The sequence below is a fragment of the Vombatus ursinus genome, unplaced genomic scaffold (genome assembly GCF_900497805.2).
Source record: "Vombatus ursinus unplaced genomic scaffold, bare-nosed wombat genome assembly UNPS02014168.1, whole genome shotgun sequence".
NCBI lineage: Eukaryota > Metazoa > Chordata > Mammalia > Diprotodontia > Vombatidae > Vombatus > Vombatus ursinus.
In genome coordinates this window covers 3,509,365-3,535,881 of record NW_020953946.1, presented here as the reverse complement: position 1 = coordinate 3,535,881, position 26,517 = coordinate 3,509,365, and the positions used below count along the sequence as shown (strand labels likewise).

The 26,517-nt window shown below is 38.0% G+C and overlaps 1 protein-coding gene and 1 pseudogene across 5 annotated transcripts in view; one reads left to right on the top strand and one right to left on the bottom strand.

Moving 5' to 3' along the window:
* The window catches only part of CYFIP1 (cytoplasmic FMR1 interacting protein 1), a 178,005-nt gene that overhangs the window by 25,076 nt on the left and 126,412 nt on the right, over positions 1-26,517 (bottom strand). For all 5 annotated transcript variants that reach the window (XM_027859446.1, XM_027859445.1, XM_027859444.1 and 2 more), the window contains one exon: positions 3,645-3,788. In XM_027859446.1, the coding sequence (XP_027715247.1) occupies positions 3,645-3,788 (144 nt within the window). The remainder of the gene's footprint in view (positions 1-3,644; positions 3,789-26,517) is intronic.
* Positions 13,777-15,893, top strand: LOC114041159 (annotated as a pseudogene).

The following is a 26,517-nucleotide window of genomic DNA, read 5'->3' as shown; positions in this document are numbered from 1 at the left end:
GCAGGAGCTGAGGCAGTGATAACGTCCTGAAGAAGCTCATCGGAGCTCTATATGTTTACCCATGTGGTTAAGGCAGTTCATGGACAATGTTTCTGAACCTCAGCCTCCTTTGCAGAGCAGGGGACAGTGTTTACCTAAAGGGAATGATCTTGGAAATCTAGCCTTCTCACACAGGAAAGAGAACACCAGCCCTGGAGATTGTGCTGAGAATGACCCTAGGTTTAAGACAAGAGAGAGGAGTGCAGAGTCTTAAGTAGCAAGCATCTTGGAGAGAGATAATCGCTACATGGTATCTCCAAAGCTGGAGAAGATGTAAGGAATTAAAGCTACAGGATGAGAGAAGACCTGTACTTTTGCCTTTTACTCTTACTGTGAACTATTCATAGACTTACACGAGATCCAATTTAGTCAACATTTCTGCTTAGAGAGAGAGGATTAAAGACAGGCAGAAGTAGTTATTCCATGGCCCCAAATAATATCTCTCATGCAAGCCATTTTAGAGTTATAAATAGCATTTCGACACAGAAGACAAAAACTTCACAATCAAGATTGGGCAAGGGTTCACAGCTTAGTAACAGTTCAATTAACATCTTGCTTCATCAAAGAGAACAGTCCCTAAACTTTCAGCAAGCCCTGGAGAATCATTTTCTTAAAATCATTAAATCTGTGTGACCCTGTCAATTTAAACACTATCTGCCTCAGTTTCCTTAACTGTAAAATACAGATAATAACAGGGTTGTTGTGAGGATCAAATAAGATAATATTTGTAAAGCATTTAATACAGTGCCTGGCATATAGTAGGTACTTACTAAATGCTTGTTCTCTTTCTTTTCCTTCTCTCTCCTTTCCAAATTCCTTATCAAGGGAAGTAATCAAAGACTTCTCTCAGCCTCATCATTAACCTAATCCTTTCAGGGAGGAGTCCTTCCTGGGAGAGAGAGACCTAGAGGTACAGTTAAAAGCTGATAAGGCTTTTCTCCACCTCCCCTCCCCCTTTTTTCTAGGGTAATTTATTACCTGGGCCTTCCCTAGTTGCAGTATATATATATATATATATATATACACACACACACACACATATATATATATATCTTTCTTGTATTTCTATCCTCTGCACTGTTTGCAAAGAAATAATCTGCTCAAGTCTGGTTTTCTTTCTATGAATGGGATTCAAATGCCTTATTAGTGAACATTCATCTGTTTTCATTGATGGTCAGGCTTAGGTTTGCAGGGTACGTTTGTCACCTTGGGTTTGCTGGATATGTCATCTTGAATTTCTCTGTTCTTTAGAACATATTCTTCCATCTCCAGTGGTTTTGAGTGCATGCAGAATAGTCTTGAATTATTCAAATTTCTTTTCCTTTATATTTGAAAGTTTTTCTCCTGATCATCTGCAGAATGATTGTTTGCCAATGAAACCATAAATTTATCCACCATGGGTTTTGCAGTTTGTAGCATAGGACTTTTTTTTTTTTTTTTACTGGAGGCAATCTATGGATTGTTTTGATCAGCACCTTGTTTTCTGTGTTCAGAATTTCTGGCCAGTTTTCTTGATTAGTTCTTGCATGATGGTAGTCGGATTTTTTGACTTATGTTCTTCTGGGAGACCTATGATCTTTAAGTTGTCTCAATACTGTCTGTCATTGAGGTCAATATGTTTGGTTTGTATAGAGATCATGTTTTCTTGTAACATGATTGCTTTTTGCTTCTTTTCTTCCAAATTATCCTTCACTTCTGCCAGGAATGTTATCCTTCCTCAACTTGACTTGCTGCCTTCCCTGGTTTCCTTTAGATCATAATTAAAATCTCATTTCTACAGAAAACTTTTGCATTTCCAATCTGTTGTCCTCTCTTTGTTTCTTTGATGAGATTTTCCACAGAGGTACTATTTCTTTTCTGCCAATTGTTTCTGGGGTGTAGACCATAACACCTATTTCCACAACTCTTATTTCTCTCTTGAACCACTAAGAAACATTTTGTTGTGATTTTACCTCTCTAGAGAATCCACGGGGTCCTGTGCTTCAAAAGGTGTTGATTCATTTTCCTTTGTCTTGCAATAATTATTCATAGATGTCTGGCCATATTTAGATGATTATTTTCCCTTCTGCTATTAGCATCAATCAATACTTACCATGTGCCAGGCACTCTGCTAAACACTAGGGATAAGGTACAAAAAGATGCAAAAGACAATTCCTTCCCTCAAGAAGGTTACAGTCTAACAGAGGAGACAACATACAAACAAAAGCAAGCTATTATATAGGATAAATAGGAAATAATTAACAGAAGGTAGGTACTGAAATTCGGAAAAGTTGGGGAAGTCTTCCTGTAGAAGGCATAATTTTAGTTGGGACTTAAAGGAAGCCAGGGAGGGTCAGTAATTAGAGAGGAGTGCTTATGTTCAAAGTTTTTAATGGAGTTTTCTTCCTCATGAGAGTTTTGATAATTCAGGCTTTTTTCCTTACATTTCTCTTATTACTTTCTTTCTGACTCTTTCCCCTTTGGGAGAGGTTTCTTTGTGGGCTGAACATCAAAACTGTCTCGGCCTCCTCCCATTCTAGGGAATCTACATTTCACGAGCCTCAATCTCTGCCCCAATTGACTAGAAGGAAAGAACTGGCCCCATCAGGATTTACTTTAGGCCCAATGGATTCACTCACACATTCTAATATCTTGCCCTAGTTTCCTTGGTTCTGAGGTTCTCTCAAGTCTAAGTACCTCTGTACTTCCACTTTGTAGTCCCAGGCAGAACAAGCTTTTACCATTTTGTGTGTGTGTGCCTCAGGATGGAGTAAAGGGTGGTACCGAGTTGAGTTCAGTTGCAAGCCAGTGGATGGCCTGGGGGTGGAAGATAAGGCAAAAAATGGACCCCACTGGAGTGTCACAGACTTGAAGACAACTGAAATTGCATTATCTCTTATACATTATTCTAATTTTGGAGATGTTTGAGAGGTGAAAAGGATCAGAGAAATTATCTTGGCTTCTACTTTGTTGATTACTTCACCCAGAAGTCTTTCTGATTAGGCCTTTGGTAGGTAGTTTTTTTTGTTGTTTTTTTTTTTTTTTTTAAATCCAACCCAACAACCAAAATGTTAATGGTACTTTTATATATGTACAGTACCTTTTTTTTTTTTTTGAGAGGCAACTGGGGTTAAGTGACTTGTCCAGGGTCACACAGCTAGTAAGTGTTATGTGTCTGAGGCTGGATTTGAACTCAGGTTTTCTTGACTCCAGGGACGGTACTCTATCCACTGCGCCACTTAGCTGCTCCTGTACCTTTCTTTTTAAGGAACAAATGGGGTGTGTGTGTGTGTGTGTGCGTGCGTGTCTGTTTGTGTGTGTGTGTGTGTGTGTGTGTGCATGTGTGCGTGTGTGGGTTTTTAAACCAGACAAATCAATAAAAATAGCCTGGAACTATTCCTTCTTGGATTCCACATAGAGAAGAAGGGTGGCAGTCATCCCAATATGAATTAAGATATTTATGAAGCTAAATTTTAACTATTCTTTAAAAAAATATATATAGAATCACAGTGAACAGAAAGAAAAACAGGATTATCTGGCCTACATTCTCTTTCCACCTACATGAATTAAAATGTCCAGATAAAGGAAAAAGAATAGATGGGAGAAATGTAAACTTGTAAACTTACCAGGCTCTTGACGACCTTTAATAACTCTTCCATTACCACAGCAATGCCCTGATAGCCAAGAAGTCTGCAGATGACTTTAAAATGTGGAGGACCCACGAAGTTTCTATAGTTGCTATAAATGCTTGAGTAGGCCAAGTTCAAAGCCTAGAGAATAGGAGAAAAAGAAGTGGAAAGAGGGAAAAAATTCATTATGAATAACATCATGGCTTAACACTCAGTGGAAGTAAGAGTCAAATGTACAGCTCTTCACTTACAAAGATGAAAACTAAATTGTAGAATAAATTAATATGCATAATACACAGCACAAATATCAAATAAATTCTATTATAAGAGATTGCTTTAAAAAGTGTATGTCCTTAAATAGTTATCATTGATACCTCTTGACTCTTCCTAGGCTTGAATTTTTGGTTCAAAATCAGTGTTTATGTAACTATTAGGTATTAATTGGCTGATCAGAGTGCTTGAAGAGAAAACAGAGGAGGTCTAACTCCTATTCTCCAGGAGTAGGAAGTGAATAAAGATTCAAAAGATACATATTCTACCCAAGTCCTATATTCTAGGACACTGGGTCAACACTACTAATTGTGATTCTTACACTATCAGCTTGTTATCACAATTATACTTCCCTACATACACTGACTACTGAAGAATTTGAACACTCTTTGGACCAAAAGTTCAGTAGAGAGGAAAAATGCAAGTACTATTTAGTTTAAAACCAGTATTGGGGTCAAATCTAAAGTCAGAGGGCTTTCTGATTAATCAGCTCAAAAAATATTAACCATTTATACAGGAATAAGCAAATGAACTGGTTTCAATGCCAAGAGACTTTGCTATATAAGCCAGGTCCAAATTAGTGCAAATAATGAATCCCTCTAAGTGGTCTCATGTATTTAAATTTGCACTCATTTGAAACTGTATGTAAAATATAGTCATTGGGTCCAGCCCAACGGAAATAGACAGTAGTCAAATAATATGACCACTTCAAGGGAACTTATCATTCACATTAATTCCACCAATACTAGTAGTATTAACTGCTAACATTTATGTAGTATTACTAGCCTTATTTTATAGATATGGAAACTGGTTCAGAGGGATGAAGTGATCTACCCACAGTCTGAGAGCTAGTAAGATTACAAACTGGAATTAGAGCCTGGGAATCCAGACACCAAATCTATTGCTCTTTCCTCCAAACCAGAGTACTTAATCTGGAATTTGTGGGTCCTTGCGAAAGGGGTCTATGAACTAGGATAGGAAAAACTACATCTTTATTTTCACTAAACTGAATAAAATTTAGCATTTTCTTCAATTATTTAAAAACATTATTATGAGAAGGGGTCCATAAGCTAAGGAGTCCATGCCAAAGGTCCATAATTTACAAGAAATTCCACCCCCCACCCCTTTGCTGTACGCCTATGAATTCAAGGATAACCAGAGGGAATAGGAGCTTCTATAACCTTTATGCCTGTCAATTTATGGCCTCCAGATGACTTCTAAGAAACAAGGTATACCTGAAGACAAATTAAGTCGGGATCCTATCTAGGCAAACAAAATCCTGCTTTCTAGACCTAAAAGTTAAAGGCATTTCTAACAGGCCTAGGTTCTTCTCTCCTACCAACATGACTACCAGTGAGTCACACCAAGATCAAAAATGGCACAGTAATGTTTTTTTTCCAGGCCTTCCAAATTCACGAGTCTCAAGGAGCGGTTTATATAAAATAGAGGAATTCCAGGTGGTTGTTTGGGTCAGGCATAGAGGTAAAAAGGTTAAGGGCTCCTTTGACTTTAACCATGTTTTTAAAAAAAATCTTAGGACACATACCAAGCCTTTTCATTTAAAATAGTAAGTCTTCTAGGTTTATTTGTTTGTTGGTTGGTTAGTTTAATGGTTAGTACTGGTTAATTCCTAACACCTACAAAAATATCCAGGAAAGTCAAAACTCTCATAATCTTAAGGCCAAGAAATCTCATTCTGAGCACATCCATGTCTAAAAGAAGGCACAGACTGACTAGGTGTGGGTGTTAGCTCTTGGATCAGGGCAAGAGAGAGCATCTGATGCTGGATGCTGGCACAATCTTTGCATAGTTTCTTATATGAAGGGGAGCATAACCATAGAAACAGAGCCAGATTGCTATTAGTTTGCATGTTTGGGAATTTGATCTTGATTTAGGAATACAGCAAGAGCACAAAAGGATATGGTTTCTAGAAGCTTTGAAAATAGATACTAAAATGTGCCCACAGAATTCACCAGTCTGCCCTTTTAATTTAACAAGTAATCAAATTGGCTTTCTATTTGTCTGGCACAAATCATACATAAATGGCTGTGCTAGGATGGCTACAGGAATAAACTGAGAAAAAATGGAGGTATGGAGGGCACAAGAATGCTGGGGCCTATTCATTTTTTATATTTCAATTTGGGAGCTGTGAAAGTGCCCAAATTCAGAACTGAAGAAGCTCAAGGGTTGGAAGACATCATATAGACCCTCAAACCCAACCCATACTTCCCCCCTACACAAACACAAAAAGACCCTGCCTCAGACACCTACTAGTTTTGTAACCCTGGGCAAGTCACTTAACTTCCCCACACCCCCCCCAAAAAAAGAATAATACAAGAGATATTGTCAAATGGTTTGCTAAAAGCCAAGGAAATTATATTTACAACATTTTCTTGGTCTATCCCTAGTAATTGTTAAAAAACGGAAATAAGATTAGTCTATCTGGGCTCTGTGATTATTGCTTCCTTCTCTAGACATTGATCATCCACCCCTTTTAATAATAATTTAAAATTTTTCCAGAAGAGAAGGAAAGAGAATATGCATTTTAAAGCACTTACTATATGCCAAGCTTTTATATTATCTCATTTGATCCAGAAGTCAAAGTCAAGTTCAAATATTAGAGAGAACTCAACAAAGTCATAGAAGATGAGAAGTGGGGAGGGGCAGGGAATCTGCATCACTGAGAAGCCATTTGCCTTAAAATCTTACAGGACCATGCCATACTTTTTATATGCAGCCTCTGTTACCTTCTGGCTGAATTCCTAGTTCATCAACACTGGTATTTTTAGATGACTCTCCTTTTCCTCCTCACAGCAATTGCTTCCCTGTAGAATTCCAGTTCTTGGGATCCTCCCTGTCTTTTCTTGGAATTCTCTGAAATAGACTCTTTAAAATCTACAGTGCACATCAGACCAATTTCTTGCTTTCCTCTCCTTTTCCATTACAAATTATAAAAGGATGTGTTTACAGGCCCCTAAGGTTCTTCTCACTGGTACTGCAACAAACTGGCTGTTCATAAAGATCTGATTCATAATAGAATTTCCCTTTGTTGTTTCCTCCACCTTTTGAAAGAATAAAATTATCATTATGTCAAAACTACCAATCATTAGCTGATCCACTTATAGTAGAGGGAGTTCCAGTCAATATCTGAATAACTAAAGTCTCCTAACACTATCATATTATACACCTTTGTGTCATGCTTATAATCTCTTTTCCAAAGTCATCTATTTTCTCTCAGTCGAAGCAGTCTGTGGTATACTCTAGTGACAATGCTGCTTCTGTTTCTTACTGTTTTTCTCCACCCCAGTGCTTTCCAACATGCTAATCTTCTCTAGTTCTTAAATTTTTCCTCATTAATTCAGCTTTTCAACATATAACGAAATGTCCCCTTTCCTCTATCCTGTTTCTTTTGAATTAGGCCTAGATCTACATTCCAGTCACTTATCTTAGTCTTGTGAGGTTGAATTTTCCTTCCCTGCAAAGGTTTGTTTGTTCTTTTTTTAAATTTTGCCTGGTTGACATACTTGTAATTCATCACTGGCTCCTTTCTTAGATTTCATTCATCTGTCTTGAACTTCTAGACGTTTTTACAACTCTTCTTCCTACACTACACACTTTCCTATGCTACTGGGAGAATAGATGCTGTTCTATACTTGAATGGTAATTCCCATGATTGATGTATCTGCATGCCAAACGTGGTACTTCACAGCCACAAGGAGCTTAAAATTCTACAACTGGTAATTGGAGGATGAATGTAAAAATGCTTTGTATGGTATAAAGCACTATAAAATATATTAATTTTGTTTTTAAACATACAGATGACACAAAGTTGAGATGGATAGCTAACACTGGATGACAGGATCAGTATCCTGTCAGACAAAACTTTAACAGTAAGACTGTGTCCGCTTTAAAATAAATTTTGCTCTCCATGTCACTCAACTATAAAGAAAGCCCTTTAGTTGGGATTTACAAGACATAAGACAAATATACTCTACCAGGACTCCATTCCTGGCCAGGAACCTGTCGTTCCTATAGTTTAAGCTATGGTCCAGAAATCCAAATCCTATTTTTAGATACAGTTTCTTAGCTAACTACTTGTTGCCCGGAGCTGCCTCTTGTTCTTAAATCTTTGAGGAGTGCTAGTGACGAAAATAACACTTTTATGCCCTTAAGTTCTCAAATTGTTTGCCAGAAACTTTGTATCTTTATCTGTGCTTTCTTCTGGCTGTATCATGTGTGCTCACATGAATGATACCTTAGCTACAGAACCACTTATTTAGTATCCTTAAAGTTGGTGTCAGTACTTCGGGTACAAATGGGTCTCATTTCTATACTATGGATACATTTCAATAACTACTTACAATTATGATTTATGGTTGTTGGGTTTTTTGGTTTTGTTTTGTTTTGTTTTCCACAACAATCCTGGGAGGTAATTAAAATAACATCCCTGTTTTATAGGGAGCCTCAGGTTAACTGACTAGCCCCTAGTCACACAACTATTATATGCTGAAGCCAAGAACCCGCTATTTCCTAAACCAGGGGTATGGAACCTGAGGCCTCAAGGCTACATGTGGCCCTCTAGATCCTCAAGTGTGGCCCTTTGACTAAATCCAAACTTCATAGGACAAATCCCCTTAATAAAAGGATTTGTTCTGTAAAACTTGGACTCAGTCAAAAGGCAGCACCCAAGGACCTAGAAAGCCACATGTGGCCTTGAGGTCACAGGTTCTCCACCCTTGTGATCTAAACCCAAGTCCTTCTACTATACCTGCTATTGGGCAAAGAGCTGTTATTCTATACCTGGATGGCAACTCCAATGACTGATGTACCTGCTGCAGAATATGACACTTCACAGCCACAAGGAGATTTAAATTCCAGGTCTAGTATTGAGAGAATGAATGTAAAAATGTTTTATATGGAATAAATCAGTATAAAATAAAAGCTAACTAGTTTTATTTTCAAATTTGCTGATGATACAAAGTTGGAATAGATGACTGACAGTGGATGACAGGATCAGTATTCCAAAAGACCTTGCCAGACTAAAACATCAAGCTAAACCTAACAAGATAAATTCAATAGGCATAAATGTTACCTTATAGTTGGGCTCAAAGAAATCAACTATAAATTTCATATATGGGAAGCAATGTTAAGCATCAGTCTGTCTGAAAAAGAACTGGAGGTTTTAGGTGGCTACAGTAAGAGGCATGGCTTTCAGGAATAAAGAGATCATAATCCCCCCGTAATCTGTCCTGATCAGCCCACATCTAGGGTACTGCGTCCAGTTCTGGAAATCAAACACTGAGGGGAGCAACCAGGAGTGAGAGGCTTTGAGTTCATGGGATATGAGGCTCAGTTGAAGAAACCAGGGATGTTTAACTTGAAGAAGAAAAGACTCGGGGGAAACATGATCACTGTTTTGATTCTAGAACACATATGCAACAAGAACACTTCAGAACGCTTTGTTGTCCGTAGAGATAGAATTTAATCTGCATGGAGGACTTTGTTATGTACCTGGTGACAGTGCTATACTTTGTGGAAATGATGACATACATGCAAAACCGTGTGCTATTACTTTCACAAATTCCAACTATAACAGATGTTTCTGAGATTATGAGAAGCTACACAGAACAGAACCCTGGAAAAAGTTAAAGGCCTTTGATTAGAATATGAAAGATGACTGGAATCCTGAATTTTATACACTACTGCTTAGAGGAAGCCACAGATCACAAACATTTTAATATTCTAATGGAGTTCGATGGTGGAACTTATGAGAAATGAGGCACTCTCAAAAAGGGAAGACGGGAGCAGAGAACAGAAAGGAGCAACAATAAAACTACCTGAATAAATAAATTATGAAAACATAATTCAGATTCATCATTAGTGCCATTCTTAAAACAAAGTTTCACTGTCAGTATCAGAGATTTGGACCAGATCACTAAAACTGCACTAAATTACTGGTCACTAAACCAAACATTAGTATTAATTTTTAAATTAAAAAAGATTGAATCACAAATCATAGTGCTTTTTTTTTATAACCTAGTGGATACATTTTGAGCAAAATGACTTAACGTGACCTAAAATAATTCTCTCAACTAAATTAATGTTTTACTCAATCCAAGGCTGTGGTCAGCAGTCGTGAAGATGGGATGAAAGATGGAGGAAGATGGAGGAATCTTGCATCCTAAGGATGCAAGATTTGCTGGTTAAGATAGAACAAGCCATCAAGACCTGAACATATTTCTTTAAAAGAGGGCAGATTTATTTCTTCCTCAGTTACCAATCACTGCAGATCATATTACCTCACATATCACAGGGACTTAATAGTTATTGACTGATTACAAAGGGTTAAGGGATCAGAGAGTATGATATTTGGGGAAGTATTTCTTATCAATACTGAACATAAAAAAGGATTCACTTTTTTCCCAAATGGATATAAAACCACAGGTTAGAAATACTACAATATGATGTAAAGTGATTTTTCAATATAGTTTCATGTGCTTTTTAGTTTCATATTCTTACAGATACTAATCCTATTTTATCTATTAGAAATCTCAAATTTCTTTCTTTCTTTCGAACAAAAATCATTTCTACTATGTGCCTTGGTGTTACTTAATGCTATAGAATTCTATTGAAAACAAAGTTAAGTATAGCATATAGTTAATTGTGCTCTTAAACGGCAAAGCTTTCAGCTCTGAACACTTTTCCTCTTTAATATTTCAATTCATCTGGCATGATGCTCTTGGCTTTTAAAAACTATTATATAATAAATATGTATATTCATATTCCCTATGAGTATTTTGCTTAAAAAATGTCTTATGCACAAAGCAGTTGGAGAAAAGCCTAACCAAAAATGCTGGCTCAAACTGTGAGAAGGAATTATCAAATCAGAAATGCTGCAAATTGATAGTTAAGAGGCTGAAACCTGTTACATGAGAGCTGAGGTTGACTTCATCAGGAAGTTGATTCCTTTAAAAAATAAAAGTCCTACTTAACCTAAACCCTCTTGCCACCTCTCCCCCATTCCTACTCCCTTACACACACACACACACACACACACACACACACACACACACTCACACTCAACCAAAAAAAAAAAGACTCTTACTCTGCTGATGTCATTGAAGTGCTAACATTCTTCATTTGGAGCATCACTGAATCAAGCTACACAATGTAATGGGAATACTTAAGGTAGAAGGCACTTGTTCAAGAAGAAGCAAGAGAATACCATCATTTGGTGGTGGTGGTGGGAGGGGGGTGTATCTCATGATAACCACACGTGCTCACACATGAATACAAGTAGAGGACAGAGAAACAGTATCACCTGGCATCTCTGGAAAAGAAAAATGTGTCAGGCAAGAAGAACTCAGCCTCCAGAGCCTGTAAAGATGATGATGGGCTTATAGGGCTGCAAGAAGGAATCTTCCCTGGTAGCAGGGACACAGAAAAACTTTGCTTTCCTTTCCAAAAAAAAAAAAAAAACCGCTGAAAAAAATCTTTTCCAAAAGCACTGGATCCTTTTAAGGTGAGTACTGCTATTTTATTCAAACCTCTAGATGGCTTTCTGAGCCTACTTATTTAAAGGACTAGTAATTAACTTTCCACAAACCATTTTCCCAAATGACAGAAGTTTTAATTATTTAAAAACTTTTATCAAATTCTATGATTCTACAAACCTAAGTTTTGGTAATAAGTGATCATCTTGGTTTTTATAAGAGTTCTTCTATACATTAACATTTTTTCCATTTTAATTACTATTACTGAATATAACTTATTTCATTGCTTTTCAATATACATTATTCCTACCAAAACAAACACACAAACCCAAATTCAAAGAAATTTTAAATCCTGAATCAAACTGAGTTTCGGAAAAAATTTTAAATTGTGTATCCAATACATTAGCTTGACAGGCTAGATCAGATATTCTGAGCCTGGTATCCTGTCCTTGGATAGAATGGGGGGAGGTCTGTGAACTTGGATGGGAAAAAAAATACATCTTTATTTTCATTAACCATTGGTTTCTTTTGTTATTCCATGCATTTTATTTTATGGATTTAAAAACATTACTCTGAGAAGGGGTACATAGGCTTCTTTAGATTTCCAGAGGGGTTCCTGACACACAAAAAAAGTTTAAAAATCCTTGGGTTAGATATATAAACCTTTTTGCTAAATACTACAGATGTGCATAAGAATCATAATTAAAAAAAACAAAACCTTTATACAACCTGGATCCTTAACTCGTAAGATACCCTAGTTTGTTTTGTTTCCTCCTCACATCTCTCTTTCTAATCCTAGCCACCTTTTAAGTTTTAGGGTGAAGGACCAAGATTGAGTGCAGATGTACTTAATTTGTCTATAATGTTCAATTGGGTAAACTGAAATGCAATTTGACACACAATTTAAAATCTTTCCTAAAAAACATCGTATAAAATATATTTGTGTGTATGTGTATGTGTGTATACACACACACACAACCAAATAAACAGCGAACTAAAAATGTTAAAACTTCACAAGGTTTTTAGGTTTGAAAAAATAGTCTACAAGTGTCTAGTGAACTATTATACACCAAGAAATATATCTTGCTCACAATGTTATCACCAGAAGCATATACTAAAAAGAACAGAGGGTTTTGTGACCCACAGAATATAAGCCCAATCAAAGCATTCACTAAATATCATTACTGAGGTCTTTAATATTAGATTTCTGATCCTTGGGCACTGTGCTGCCACATCTGATATTGCATATTTTTTCCTTATTTCATTTCAGTATCTCATTCCCTATCCTTTGGCATTAAGAAATTTTATCATCTTCATTAGCTACCTTTCACTGAGTTCTGTGGAAGCAATGCATTTTTCATTCACTGAATACCACACAGAAAATGTATCTACATAATATTTATTTTCTAATTTTCTAAATATATAAATTTGAATGTTTTCTCAGCTATAACAAGGAATTACTTTTTTTGTAGAAAAACAGAAACCTAAATACCTTGTTATTCCCTTTAAGGGGAAGAAGAAATAAAAACAACACCTTGGGAAAGTTTTTTAAGGGATGTCTCCTTAATGGTCACTTATTTTAATAACATGCCAAGATTCTTAAAAATATATTTTACCGGTCCCACTTACTTCCAATAAAAAATAACAACACCCACTCACTGAGCTGAGGTGTAAGCTCCTATTAACCCCAAATTATCAGTTCTCAGTAGGCAAAGATGTACCAGCAAAATGCTAAAAAATACTAGCCAAAAAAAAATTTAGATACATTTCAAGTAAAGGTAAAGGAACTAGGTTTCAGGATGAAAATTATCCAATTATGTAGATGCTGGGATGATCTTATATTGCCATTACAGGATTAAAACATTAATCAAACTGAACTACTCAAATGTATACTATATCCATTAAACTACTGATTGATATGTCTAAATCAAAAGATATTAGTGTGCCTACCAGTATGTGTCCAAAATCTATAATCACACTGATATAAAGAATTTCCAATGTATACTATATATCCCAACATATATTAGCAAATATCATATATTTATACCTGTGTTCAACAACCCCCAAAATAAATTAGAATGAGCTTTATATGGATTCTAAAAGGACTTTGAATGCTCTCCAAATTAGAATGTTCTTGCAAACAAAGCAGAGTCCTCTGTATGTTCAAGAAGTACAGATGATACAAAATAATATTTTTAATCAAAATTTGGGTCCAGCATTGATACAAATGACTTTAAGACATATCCTTCATTCTTCAGCCTCTCTCTAGCCTTTATTTCACTTTGTGCTCAGCCCTACTGATACAGACAAGGACAGAACAGACACCATGAATAAGCCACAATTTGAATAATCAAGTTAAGTATTAAATGTAGTTTCCCCTTGCCTTCACCTGGGGAGGTATGCATAAAATAAAGTCAGTATTTTTGTTACTTATACAATCTATTCTTCTTCTTGTAACAGGGATCTGTTACAATTTTATGTTTTAACCAAGAGGCATCAGTTGGTGGCCATGGGAGTAAAACATTAAGCAGAAATCTTCCTTTATGAAATATAGTTAGTTTTTCACAACAGGACTACTATGGAAGTGTTTTGCATGACTACACATGCATAACCTGTATTGAGTTGCTTGCCTTCTCAATGAGGGTGGGTGGGGAGGGAGGAAGGGAGAAAATTTGGAACCCAAAGTTTTAAAAACAAATGTTAAAAATTGTTTTCACATGCAACTGGGAAATAACATATGGAGTATAGAAATCTATCCTGCACTACAGGAAAATAGAAGGGGAAGGGGATAAGAGAAGAGGGGTGGGAGACAGAAGGGAGGGCAGGTTAGGGGAAGGGATATTCAGAATGTACGCCATCTTGGGGTACGGGGAGGTATGAGATGGTGAGAAAATTTGGAACTCAAAATCTTGTGGAAGTGAATATTGAAAACTAAAATAAACTAATAAACTAAAATAAAATTAATTAATTAAAAAAAATTTAAATCTTCCCTTATTTTGATTAGGAAATATTGGGTATTGAAAGACAGATCTATACCCAAAGAAGGATGAGATGTTACAACCAAAGGCAGAATTCTTATTCTCTGATGCTCCTCTGTGTTATTTTGAGTTGAGCAAATAACCAGGGAGAGGGGAGTTGTAGGAACCCAAAAGTGAAGATTAAAAAAAGGCCATGGGATTTTAAAAAAAAGTTTCACTATTACAAGATTTAGGAAACAACCATTTAGGATATTACAGGATACAGGATCATATATCTAGATTTAGAGCTGGAAGGGACTTCAGAAGTCATCTGGTCTAACCCCCTCACTTTTCAATTAAGGAAACTGAGGTCCCAGGAAGTTATGTGACTTGGCCAAAGTCAGCAAGGTAACAATTTCCTTTCCAAAGTGGGTTTTGACTCCAAGGCCTCCACCTCCAGAGCTAATACTCTGTCCAAGCAACAAATATGCATTAAATGCTTACTATTAAATGCCAGGCATTGGGCTAGGCACTGAAAATAAAAATGCAAAGACTGAAACAAACCCTCCCTGCAATGAGCTTACTCTATTACCACATTGCTCTCAGTTCTTATCAACAACCCCTATCACAATCTTTCACAAAACAGGTGCTTATGAAATGGCTGCACAACTACAAGGAGCTATTACTTAACATACCCTTTTGAAATTCGACATTTCTCTCTCCTGGGGCTCACTTAGCACCTTCCTAAGGCTGATTTCTGCACTACACTGAAAAAAGTTCTGTTTGTTTTTTAAGGCAGAACTTTTTCCTCAAGCAGCATCAAAATGGGAGTCATCGTGCAAAATGTAACTGGAAATACCGCAATGGTGATGTGGCCAGCTGTGGCCAGCTGTGCTGACAGCTTCTACAGTATTATGTACCACCCCAACTGGGACAGCACGCTGTCTGGATACTCAAGGAAGAGTTTTCAGAGGGAAGAGAGGGTACCTGCTAGCCAGTCCTCATTTGTAATTGAAAACCTAACTCCACTGACCAAGTATATTCTTTGTGTAACCTGCCAATCAGCAAACCCATCCAGTGACCAGTGCAGAATCTTTCAGACTAGGGAACAAGATCCATCATCAGTCAGCAACAGAAAGAAAGACCTGGCCTTGGGGATCTGGCTAACCAGCAGTGTTCTGCTCCTCATCATCGCCGGCATTCTCCTCTACGGGTGCCTGAACATATGGTGCCGTAAGAGACAAGAACATAATGGAGGCCTACACCGAATGCCACAACCAAATAACAGAGAGGGCTGTAGAAACAGCAGCAGCAGCAGAGATCCGGGTGAACTAGAGAAGTCAAGCCAACCGTTGGTTCCAAACCTCGAGGATCAACAAGCCAATGAGGTCCAGCTTGCCACAATAAAAAAAAATCTTTCCACTCACACGGAACCTTCTCTGCTAAAATGTAACCACCAGCAAGTGCTGTCAGTGACAGGCCAGCCACTTCGCATCCCGCAGCCAGGAGGGGGCCGAGTTTTGTAGACAAAGGAGTAGAAGGGCCTCAATTAACCCTCAAATCATCAACAAGTATATGAAATGCCAACTAAGTGTAAGGCGCTGGAAACACAAAGACAAAGAATGACACTATCCCTACCTGCAATGAACTTACATTTCTGGTGGGGAAGATAAAAAGTACATACAGCATAAATATAGTTAATAAGCCTGACTCTATGTGTTTTTGGGCTCTCGCCTATGCCCTAGTTTCTTTAGCTAAAATGTGGGGCTATTATCTGTCCCTGATTACTTTAGAAGTATGAGAATAAATGAAATAAAAGTAAAAATACTGTTAGATCTTCAGTAAGAAGGTGTAACATAAATCCACGCAAAGGATCATTATACCCTATTGTAGAAATAAACCATTAAGAAATAAGAGGTATCCTAAATCCTGTGCCATATATGAATTCTACTTGGTTACACCCTTCCATGTATTATTTTTCTTCACAGTCTACATTTTCATGTCCTGTAATGGTTTAAAAAAAAAAATTAAACGTTTTTAAAGAGTTTGCTTAATTCAACTGATGTGTGGGGGAAAAAAAACAAACAAGAGCTTTCTGATTAGCAAAGGATATTACACCATTTTAATAAATAAATTTTTAAAAATGTGAATGGAAATGGCGGTGTAGGGGAGAGAAAAATCAGAGGTATATTCCTCAAGAAAAACACAACCAGCTGTGCTGACAGCTTCTACAGAATTATGTGTATGTATCACTGGTGTCAGCATTCCTTGCATCCTGCCAATAACCTGGTACTGTGATTCAACCATAACAATAGGTCCATATGGGGCCCACACTCAAAGCTAGCCTTTATGCTCTACTGAGATAACCTCGGTAAACCTACGGTCACATCTTCATGCTCAAAAGAGACACTAGATCGGACTTTAATATTACCACCATTATTCAAGCAAAAGAAAAGTGGAAAAGTGGAATCATTTTGTTGATAACTTGGAACTACAAATGCTGACTCAAACCTATGGACTGAGTCTATACCATTTGGTAACGATGAGGTCTGGGGTGCTAGGAACCCCCGAAATACAAGGGTGGGGGGAGTCCTGCCTCAAAAAAATTTGACCACTTAAGCCTTCTTTCAGCCAGAGTAGCGAGGTTATTCCTAGTAAATCTGCTATTGTGTAGCCAATGGAAGCAGGTGAAATTCTTAGAATCTGTACAATTTAATGAGAGTAAATTTGGTATTTATATACAAGAAAAGATAGTGAGAAGATCTGGATGGGACTAAGGAGTGGCAAGTAACCTGGCCAGGTACAAACAATGAAAGGAATTAAGTAGTCTGGACTGGGGCAGAGAGCCACAGTGAAAGGACAGTTAAAAGGATTATTGAATATCTAGGTGGGCTGGGATGGACCGGATGCCTCAGGCGAAACACCAGGGACTGAGCTGCTTTCAAAGATATGATCTTTTCCTTTTAGGGGTTCAGGTCCCATGACCCCATCATTAAGGTGTGGAAGGAAGGAGGAAGGGAAGGAACTAACAAATGGAGGGAGGGAGGGAGGAAAGAAGGAAAGAGGAAAAGAACTAATAAATGAATGGAAAAAGGAAGGAAGGAAGGAAGGACTTATTAAGCACTTATTATGTACCAGGCACTGTTGTCCTGGGTACAGAGAAGTTTAAAGCATAGTCTCTGACTTCAAGAATCTTATAATCCAATCTAGCTGGGGTGGTGCAACATAAATAGTCAAAACCAAGTTACCTGGGGGAATACATTCTTAAAAGAATGCCCTTTCAAACTATGTTAAGTTGAAATGTTAAATTTATGAAAAACTTGAGAAAACTGCTATTTCATGAAATTGAAGATTCAAACAAAATACCATATACACATACATACATATATGATACATATTCTACATATAACTTTTTACTGACCCTATGATTTCATTGGAATAGTGAACTCCAAGTGAGCAAACTCCTTTTACCTACCAATGGAGTTAGATTTAAAATCTTAAGAGCTGCCCAAGGCACTGAGAGAGTGTCTTTCCCAGTTTGGGTCAAAGGCAGGTCTTTCTTTCTGGCTCTGGGGCCGACTCTCTACCCACACCACCACCCTGACTGTCTGCAACAGAATGTACAGTAGTCTTATTAAAATCTTTTTTCTCAAACTACAGATGAGTTCAAGGAGTTAAGAAAGGCTTGAAGAGGTAGGAGAAAAACCACAGCAGAGACAAGTTTTGACTACTTTGTAATTTGAGGTCCAACCTCAAACTTCTTCCTACCTCCTACAAACCAAAGAAAAAGGAAAACCTTATTTTGAAAAGTCACACCCAAGAGGAATAAAGCCCCATTTCCTTAAAACCCTGTCAATATGGAGTAGTAGGATAAGGCAGGAGTCCTGTCCCATTTCTACCAATTAGAAACACATGAAGGCTACCCTCATTCTTCAAAAATATAAGGCCTTCTCTGCCCCATTCACGGTTAAAACAGAAATCATTTAAACTTTTGTTCAAAATAATTCATTCAAATCATCAGATTGCCTAATATCTATACAAGGTATAAGAATGAAGAGTTTTGATTGGGTGAAAGTTAATTTTGAATAATGGGACACCTGCACAGGATTATGGCCTATATTAAATTAAAAAAAAAAAAAGGAAATGTTGAACTATAAACATACTACCTTTTCATTTAATCATTAACTCCAGCTCCTATTTAAATTACTTTAAATGCAACATTATCTCCATCCCAAGTATGTAGAATTCTACTATGAGAGGAAACGTGGTGTTGTGGATTTGGAATCAGAAGAACTAGGGCTGATTGCCACTACCAATGCTTCCTAGTTATCTGGCCCTGAGCAGGTTAGTTATCCTCTTTGAGGCCTCAGGTTCTGCATCTGTAAAATAGACATAACAATGGTACCTCTCCAAAAGGGTTGTTGTCAAGGTCAAATGAGGGAATGTATGGAAAGTGCTTTAAACTCTAAAGTATGAGTTGTTATCACTTCACAGCGTCCAATTCTAGCCCTTAATTCCTAAGCATCAGTATTATATAAATACAAATCTCAAAGTTCCAGATGGGTTACTTGGTTTTTCTGTAGAAGATTTGCCACTTCAAAGATTTTAATTTTACAGTGATGTGGTCTTGACCACAATTAAACACTGATTGGGATGCTTCTCCTCTAGCTTTAATCACTTCAAGTACCCACTCAGAATTCAGAGGAACCCTCTTAGAAACAACTGACCACCACCAAAAAAATCACAACTTCAGTAAAACAAAGGATGAACAACTAAAGTACAGCTGCCCCATGGACACCTTACAGGAAATAAGGGAGACCATTACTGGACCAAGTAAGTTTCTCATACATTTATTTGATACCTAAAGCAATGCCCACCACAAAAGAAGCACCCTTAAGATATAGGTGTGATGAAAGTTCAGAATTACACACTGGGGCATTCAGACAATTTTCAGATTGTTTAGTCATTGGAAAATTAGAACTTCAGGCCAAATCTGACTTCAGCATCCAGTGGAGAGAGCCTATTTCTGGGCTTGGCAGTCTCTGGTGTTATGTACTGTGGTAAAACTGGAAGAGATCCCGGTTGGATCTACATTAATATTTCACAATAAAAGCAAACACCACGTTGCAAGTTATACATTATAGGAAGGAAGGAAACAAGCATTTATTAAGCACCTACTAAGTGTTAGGTTTTGCTTAACAAATATTATCTCATTTAATCCTCACAACAGCCCAGGACGTGGCCTTATCTCCATTCTAGACTTGAGGAAACATAGGCAGATAGAGGTTTAGTGACTAGCTCAGGGTCACACAGTTAAGTGTCTCAGGCTTCATTTGAACTCAGCTCTTCCTGACTCTAGACTTCACATTCTAACCACTGAGCTGCCAGCTGCCTTTGAGAAAAGGTGACAATAACAATTGATTTGTGTATTATTAGCCCTCTTTCTAAAGATACAATACATAAGGCTGTCTAACCTCTAGTTGTGGTTAAATTCCCCTTTTCCTCAGATTGAGTCCTGATCCATAAAACAATGTTTTCTTCTGCTTAAAATCACAGGGCTGGAGGGAGATTTTAAGAGATTCTTCTCTGGATTTTACCCTTGAGTAGAAAAGTGCCAGATGAATTTTCATGGGAATAATTGTAAAGTAATATAAAAATAATCCTGACTTAGCTTAAAATGATCAATTTCATAACTAGGAGCAGAGGAAAATATGGCTATGATATAGTAATTTATCCAACAATGATTTGGTGGGGCAGCTAGGTGCCGCAGTGGATAGAGCTCTGGCCTTGAAGTCAGGAGGACATGAGTTCAAATCCAGTCTCAGACACATGACACTTATTAGCTGTGTAACCCTGGGCAAGTCACTTAACCCCAACTGCCTCACCAAAAAGCAAAAATAAATAAATAATAAATTTAAAAAAAAAAGATTTGGTGATTTCTGTAGACTGAAAGTTTAATGAGTCAAGCCTGTGATATCTCCAAAAGCTAAGATGATCTTAGATGGCCCACAGAGGCACAGAATCTAACACTACGAGGGCAACCATCCTATCACACCTTGACCTAATCAGACCACATCTAGAACACTGTATTCAGTTCTGAGTAACAGTCAGTCAAGAAGCACTTCCCAAGTACTTACTACATGCTAAGCATTGTGGATGCTCCCAAACCCCCTAATTAAGCCCTGTCATGGAGGGCAGAACAAGTCTACATTCCCTTTTAAATGTCCTTCAAAATGATTGAAAGCTATCATGACCCCCTCAGTCTTCTCTCTTCTCCAGACTAACCATCTCAAGCTTCTTCAATTAACATTCATAATGCATGATCTTGAGAATTAAAGAGATGCCCAAGATTTCATTTATTTTGGTGGTTGTATGGGTTAGTGGCCTAGTAATAAGACTTTTTTGGGTTAATCCTTTTTGACTTTTGTGTAAGCAACATCATTTTATGTGGCTGCCAGTGTTAAACCCTAGTAAACCTGGCCTACCTTTTAAAAGAATTGGGCCTAGTGTCTCGTGGACTAAATGAATTCATACACTAGCCTCAAATTGGGGATTCCATTTAGAAGGGAACTCATATCTCTATATAAAATCCTCCTGATTCCTCCTCATCACATGAGTAACTTTGGGATCTCAAATGTCATACCATTGAACCATAAGCTTCTGCAAATTCCACTAAGTTCAAAGGATTTCAAGTATATGCCCAATTAATGCCAAAAAATGATATATTAAAGGAAGTGTAACAACTGAACTGAGAGGAGGTTACAGTGAAATTACAAATCTCTTGAAATAAGCAATCATGAGGAACAGAACATTTGCAACAAATGAAATGAATTCCCCTTGGAAATGAAAGATCATCCCTTAAGACTGAGCCACACTCCACTTAGGAAGAAATCACCTATTTTTAATGATCCAAGAAATCAATTTAAATGTAATGCCTGCTTTCTGCTAATGAATCTGGTTCACAGTTGAGTGTTTCTGTGGCCATTCTAGCTATCCTTAAGAGTGTGATTTACCCCCACTGTCGCTCAATATCTTATGCATCAACGAAAGCAAAAAAAAAAAGTTAACACAAAATAAAAAACCCTCTCAAAATGTGCCAGACTGTCCTGTTGTTACCTGGCAGGAAGATGCAGGAAGGAACCACAGACATAAAATAAAACAACCAAACTCATGAAATACACAACAACAAAAATCAGGAAACTGTTAATTGTAAAAGTCCTGTCTGTTTTATAGAGATGCCACTTTTGGTCCTGGTTGAGTAGAAAGAGTATAGTGGAATTAGATATATTGGGAAGAGGGCAGAAGAGTCCTGAGTTATGGATTAATTAGGCAACTAGATGGTGCATTGCAGACCTTAGGGCACGGAGTCAGAAAGACTCCAAATCTGGCTTCAAACACTTACTAGTTACGTGACTCTGGGCAAGTCACTTAAGCTCTGTTTATCTCAGTTTCCTTGATTGTAAAATGGGGATTATAACAGCACCTACTTTCCAGGGCTGTTGTGAGGTTCAAATGAGATCATATTTGTAGAAGTGCTTAGCACAGTGCCTGTTACATAGTAGGCTGGCTCTCCTGTGTTCTCTTTCTATCTCTCTCTTCCCCTCCCTTCCTCCCTCCCTCTCTCTCTATAAATACACACACACACACACACACACACACACACACACACACTATTTATGATGACGATGATGTAGCCAAAGTCATGGCACTTTACCAAAGTCCTTGGATCTCAGGTCCCTCATCTATAAAAGGAGGCTGATCTAGAAGAAGCAATCACATTTCTTTCAGCTCTCACATTCAGTATGAGATTAGTTAGAAGAGAATGGGAAAGCACAAAGCATGAATGGCTCTGTTATTTTAGAGAAGAGAAAAAAATTGACTATGCATATCCTAGAATATAAGGAACATGCAAATTATCCTTCCTACTCCGTTTAAAAATGAAACAATCCAAAACCAAAAAAAGTCCTCAATTGCACAAGGCACAATAATAATGAAAACTGACTCATCCCTCTTAAAACCACCAGCTAATCCTCAATTTCCCTGTACTTCAACTCACTGTTAATCATGATTAGGTAAATCGAGGGAGCATGGGGTGGTTTGGGGGAGTTTTGTTGTTGTTGTTTTAGTCACTGACACGTCAACCAGAGAAGCGTCTTCCTTCTGTAACCACAAAATGGGACCCTTTGCATACTGATGGTCACCTAACCCCAGGTCTGAAAAGTTCTCCAACATGCCAAGCTAGTACACAATGAAACTATCACCCCGCAGACATACCGAGAATAGAGCTGTCAGCATTCTGTTTAGCTTAAGGGCTGTAATTAAAATGGGAACTAGGAAGGGTCATGGTTAATAATAAAAAGATACAGCAGAAGCCAATCATCTAAGTACCCAGAAGTAAGGAACCCTGGAGTATCTACTCCTGAAGTGAATCCAGAAGCAAACAAATAGTCAAAGATGCAAAGTCCCTGTCATGGTCATAGCTGACCAGGCTTATCAAGCTTTGTTGACAATATCACTAGATGTACTACAAAGAGGGCTGGATTTGACATCAAAGGACATAAAGTCAGATATAAGCAGCTAGATGGAAATGTTGATCGAGCACTGGGCCTCTGTTTGCCTCAGTTTCCTCAGCTGTAAAGTGAGGATAATAACAATACCTACCTCTCAAGATTGATGGGAGAATCAAAGGAGATAAAAATATTTGTAAAAGCACTTAGCACAGATGGTAGTAGTAGCAGCAGCAGTTGTAGTAGTAGTAGTAGTAGTAATTGTTCAAATCTTAGCACTGCCATCTTAATAAAAATAGCTAGCAATTTATATAGAGCATTAGGTTTGCAAAGTGCTTTACAAATATTATCTCATTTTATTCCCACAACAACCCCAGGAAGTAGGCACTTTTATTATCCCCATTTTACAGATAAAAGTGGCTTACCCAGGATTACCCAAGCTAGGAATCGTCTGAAGCCAAATTTGAGCTCAGGTCTTCCAGCCTCCAAGTCCAACCTTCTATCCACTGTGTTACCTAGTTGCCTGTATACTTCATATATAAATTTGGGAAAGTCACTTCACTTGTCTGTGCCTCAGTTTCCTCATCTATAAAATAAGGGGGTTGGCCCACACGATCTATAAATTCTCTTCCATTTCTAATCCTGTGATTCAAAAAAAAGCAACATTTTCTCATGAAGGTGAATCAAGTGAGACCAGAAAGCTGATGAAGACAATGACACTGCAATGGTTATTAATGGGGAAAGAGGACATCTTAATTGCTGCTAAGAAAAGTCAGCAAACATTAAAGGCAATAAATGTGGTGATTTTATCGAGGGCCACGGATTTAGTCCTTGCCTCCAGACTCTTTGCATTCCAGTTCATTCTCCACTCAGCTGTCAAACTAATCTTCCTAAAACACCCCCACCCATCTAATCAATAAACGTCACATGCTCCCAATGACCTCCAGGATCAAACAGAAAATCCCTTATTTAGCTTTTAAAGCCTTTCATAGCCTGACCTCTTCCTACGTTCCCAGTCTCTCCATACCCTTTACTTCCCTCTATGTGGCCTCCTTCCTGCTCCTCACACAAGACAATCCATCTCCTGATGACCCGACTTCTCAATGGCTGACCTCCATGCCTGGAACATCATTCCTCCTCACTGCTATTTCACAGGATACCTTGTTTTCTCTGAGACTCAGATCCATCCCTACCTCCTATACTACCCTTCTTAATCCCCCTTCCCTAAGGATTAAAGCCCTTCCTCCCTAAACTCTGTATATTATATTTTGCATACATTCTGTCTCTATTTCTACATGTTTTCCCTCAACAAATGACTGAGGATAAGGACTGTTTCTCTTGGGCCTTTGTATCCACTGTACCTGGCACATAGTAAGCACTTAATAAATGCCTGTTGACTGATTCTTTTCCCATTCTCCCCACCCCTCGTGAGTAAACCCTTCTTCGTGACAAAGAAAAACAATCTTGTCTGACAATACATATGATATTGTGCCTTGAAGTCCCCTACCTCTTTGGAGACAAGGAAGAAGGTACAGAAGACATTTTGGAAACTTGTCTACATATGACTTGTTCTAATTATGTATGTGGATGTATGTATGTATGCATGCACACAACACACACACATACACATGTATTCGCACACCATTATCACTTCAAACTTATAACAGGATGCATTTTGGGAGGAAGCAGTAATTTAATGAGTTCATACCCCAAATGGCAATTTTTTAGTTGAAGTGAAAATGCCATTTTGATTTTCAAACACACTCCATTATCTCTTTGCCTTGTCTCACCAACACAGCAAATGCCTCTACTTTGTCATTAAGTAAGCTCTTTTATAGCTCTGTGCCCCTGAAAACATGGGGAGGAGTCATTCCATGGAACAGAATGGTACCTTACGAAAGGAAAAGAATCAGGGAAGAATAACTAGATAATAAGCCCGGAAGCAGGAGAAGCTAAAAGATCCCTCCCTCCCACATCCTTCTTAAATGCTCTGGTTCCACACTGCTACACGACTCTTCCAAAATGTACAGTTACCACTGAAGCCTAGTAATTAGATAAAAGACTAGCAGTGTACCTATTCCAGGGGTGTGGGAGGCAGGGTATCATACACAGATGCAAAGGGAAAGCACTTTAGGAAACATATATGATCTGTCCATTGCAGCATATGGAATTTTAAGACAGCTGAATAAAACCTGACAATGATGGGATCAAGGGGGAGGATAATGCCTATGTTTTAACATTTTATCTGAGAGATGCACCACACAGCACCACACAGGTACACAGCTCTAACAATTTATAAGTATTCATTATCAAACCATGACTCTCTATGCTTAGTGTTGTTCAAGGTGTTTTGGTACTCTCAGTCAAGAAAAAGTTCCCAGATGCCTACTGGAGTTATGGTGTTAACCATACATATACTCTCTTCCTTTCTAAATGTATGCAACATTTATTTGCATAGATATGGGTAAAAATGCAAACTGATTTAAAAAAATACATTCCATCATGACCATAAAGAACGGAATAATACTAAGAGAGGAAGCAAGAAAGAAGGAAAAAAAAAACAGAAAGATAAAAAGAGGAAGATGCAATAGCTGAAGAATGACCTTTTTGCACAGAAAGAGGTATTAGAACAGAAGAGCAGATATAAAGAGAGCTCGAAGAAATTAACTGCATTTGGCAGCAGCCTGGGTGTGGGAGAACAGAGAGCCTGAAATAGCATTAAGATTGCCCTTTTGGAAGATGAGAGTTTAACCCACAGTGAAAGTGAAGGAAAAGGGCATGAGGTTTGGGAAGAAAGATAGAGTACCTAGTCTCCATTATGCAGAGTTTAAATTGAGAGTGGTAGAGAAAAATAGGCTACACTCAAGAGGGAGATTCAGGAAATATTCTAATACCATAACCCTAACTTTTGGTTTTGTGCATTTAAGACCCAGGAGAATATACCTGCATGGCAAGCTACAGCCCCAAATTCATTAAGACTAGTAGATAGAGTCTCGACTTGAAAGTCCTGAATTCAAATCCAGCATCAGATACTTATTATCACAGTAATAAAATAAAAGTCACAGTATATCCCCTGAGGAAAGGCTGCTAAGGGCCAATGAGCTTCTTCCATCTTCCCCAAAGCCACCAATTCCATCTGTGCCAGCACAAGGCATCTGCCACCACCTAACACCAGTCCAGTCTCTCAGCAGAGATACAGAGAACCTCCAATGCAAAGAAGAACAGCCCTCTCTCTGACTTCAGGACTCCCATCTCCTGTTATACCTGTCCTCTGAATGTAGGAGAGTGGTACAGTCCGCTCAATGATGTCCATCCTCATACCTGGTTATACCTTTTACACCCTAATTCAGAATTCCTGTAGATCATCATCCAAACTCCATTCCACACCATCTAGCAATGGATTCCTCATTCCTATCCCCCTCAACCCTCCCATCTCAAAGTTACACATAACTCCACTCAGCCTTTTCATCGTGCCCTCTGGAATGCCTGTTCCATATGCAACAAACTTGCCTTTATCTAAAATCTTTTCCTCTTCTACTCCTTACATCTACTAGCTCTCACTGAAACCTGGCTTCCCCCGATCACATTACTTTCTTGGCCACCGTTTTCAGCACTGGCTGCACCTTCACTCATTCTCCTCAAC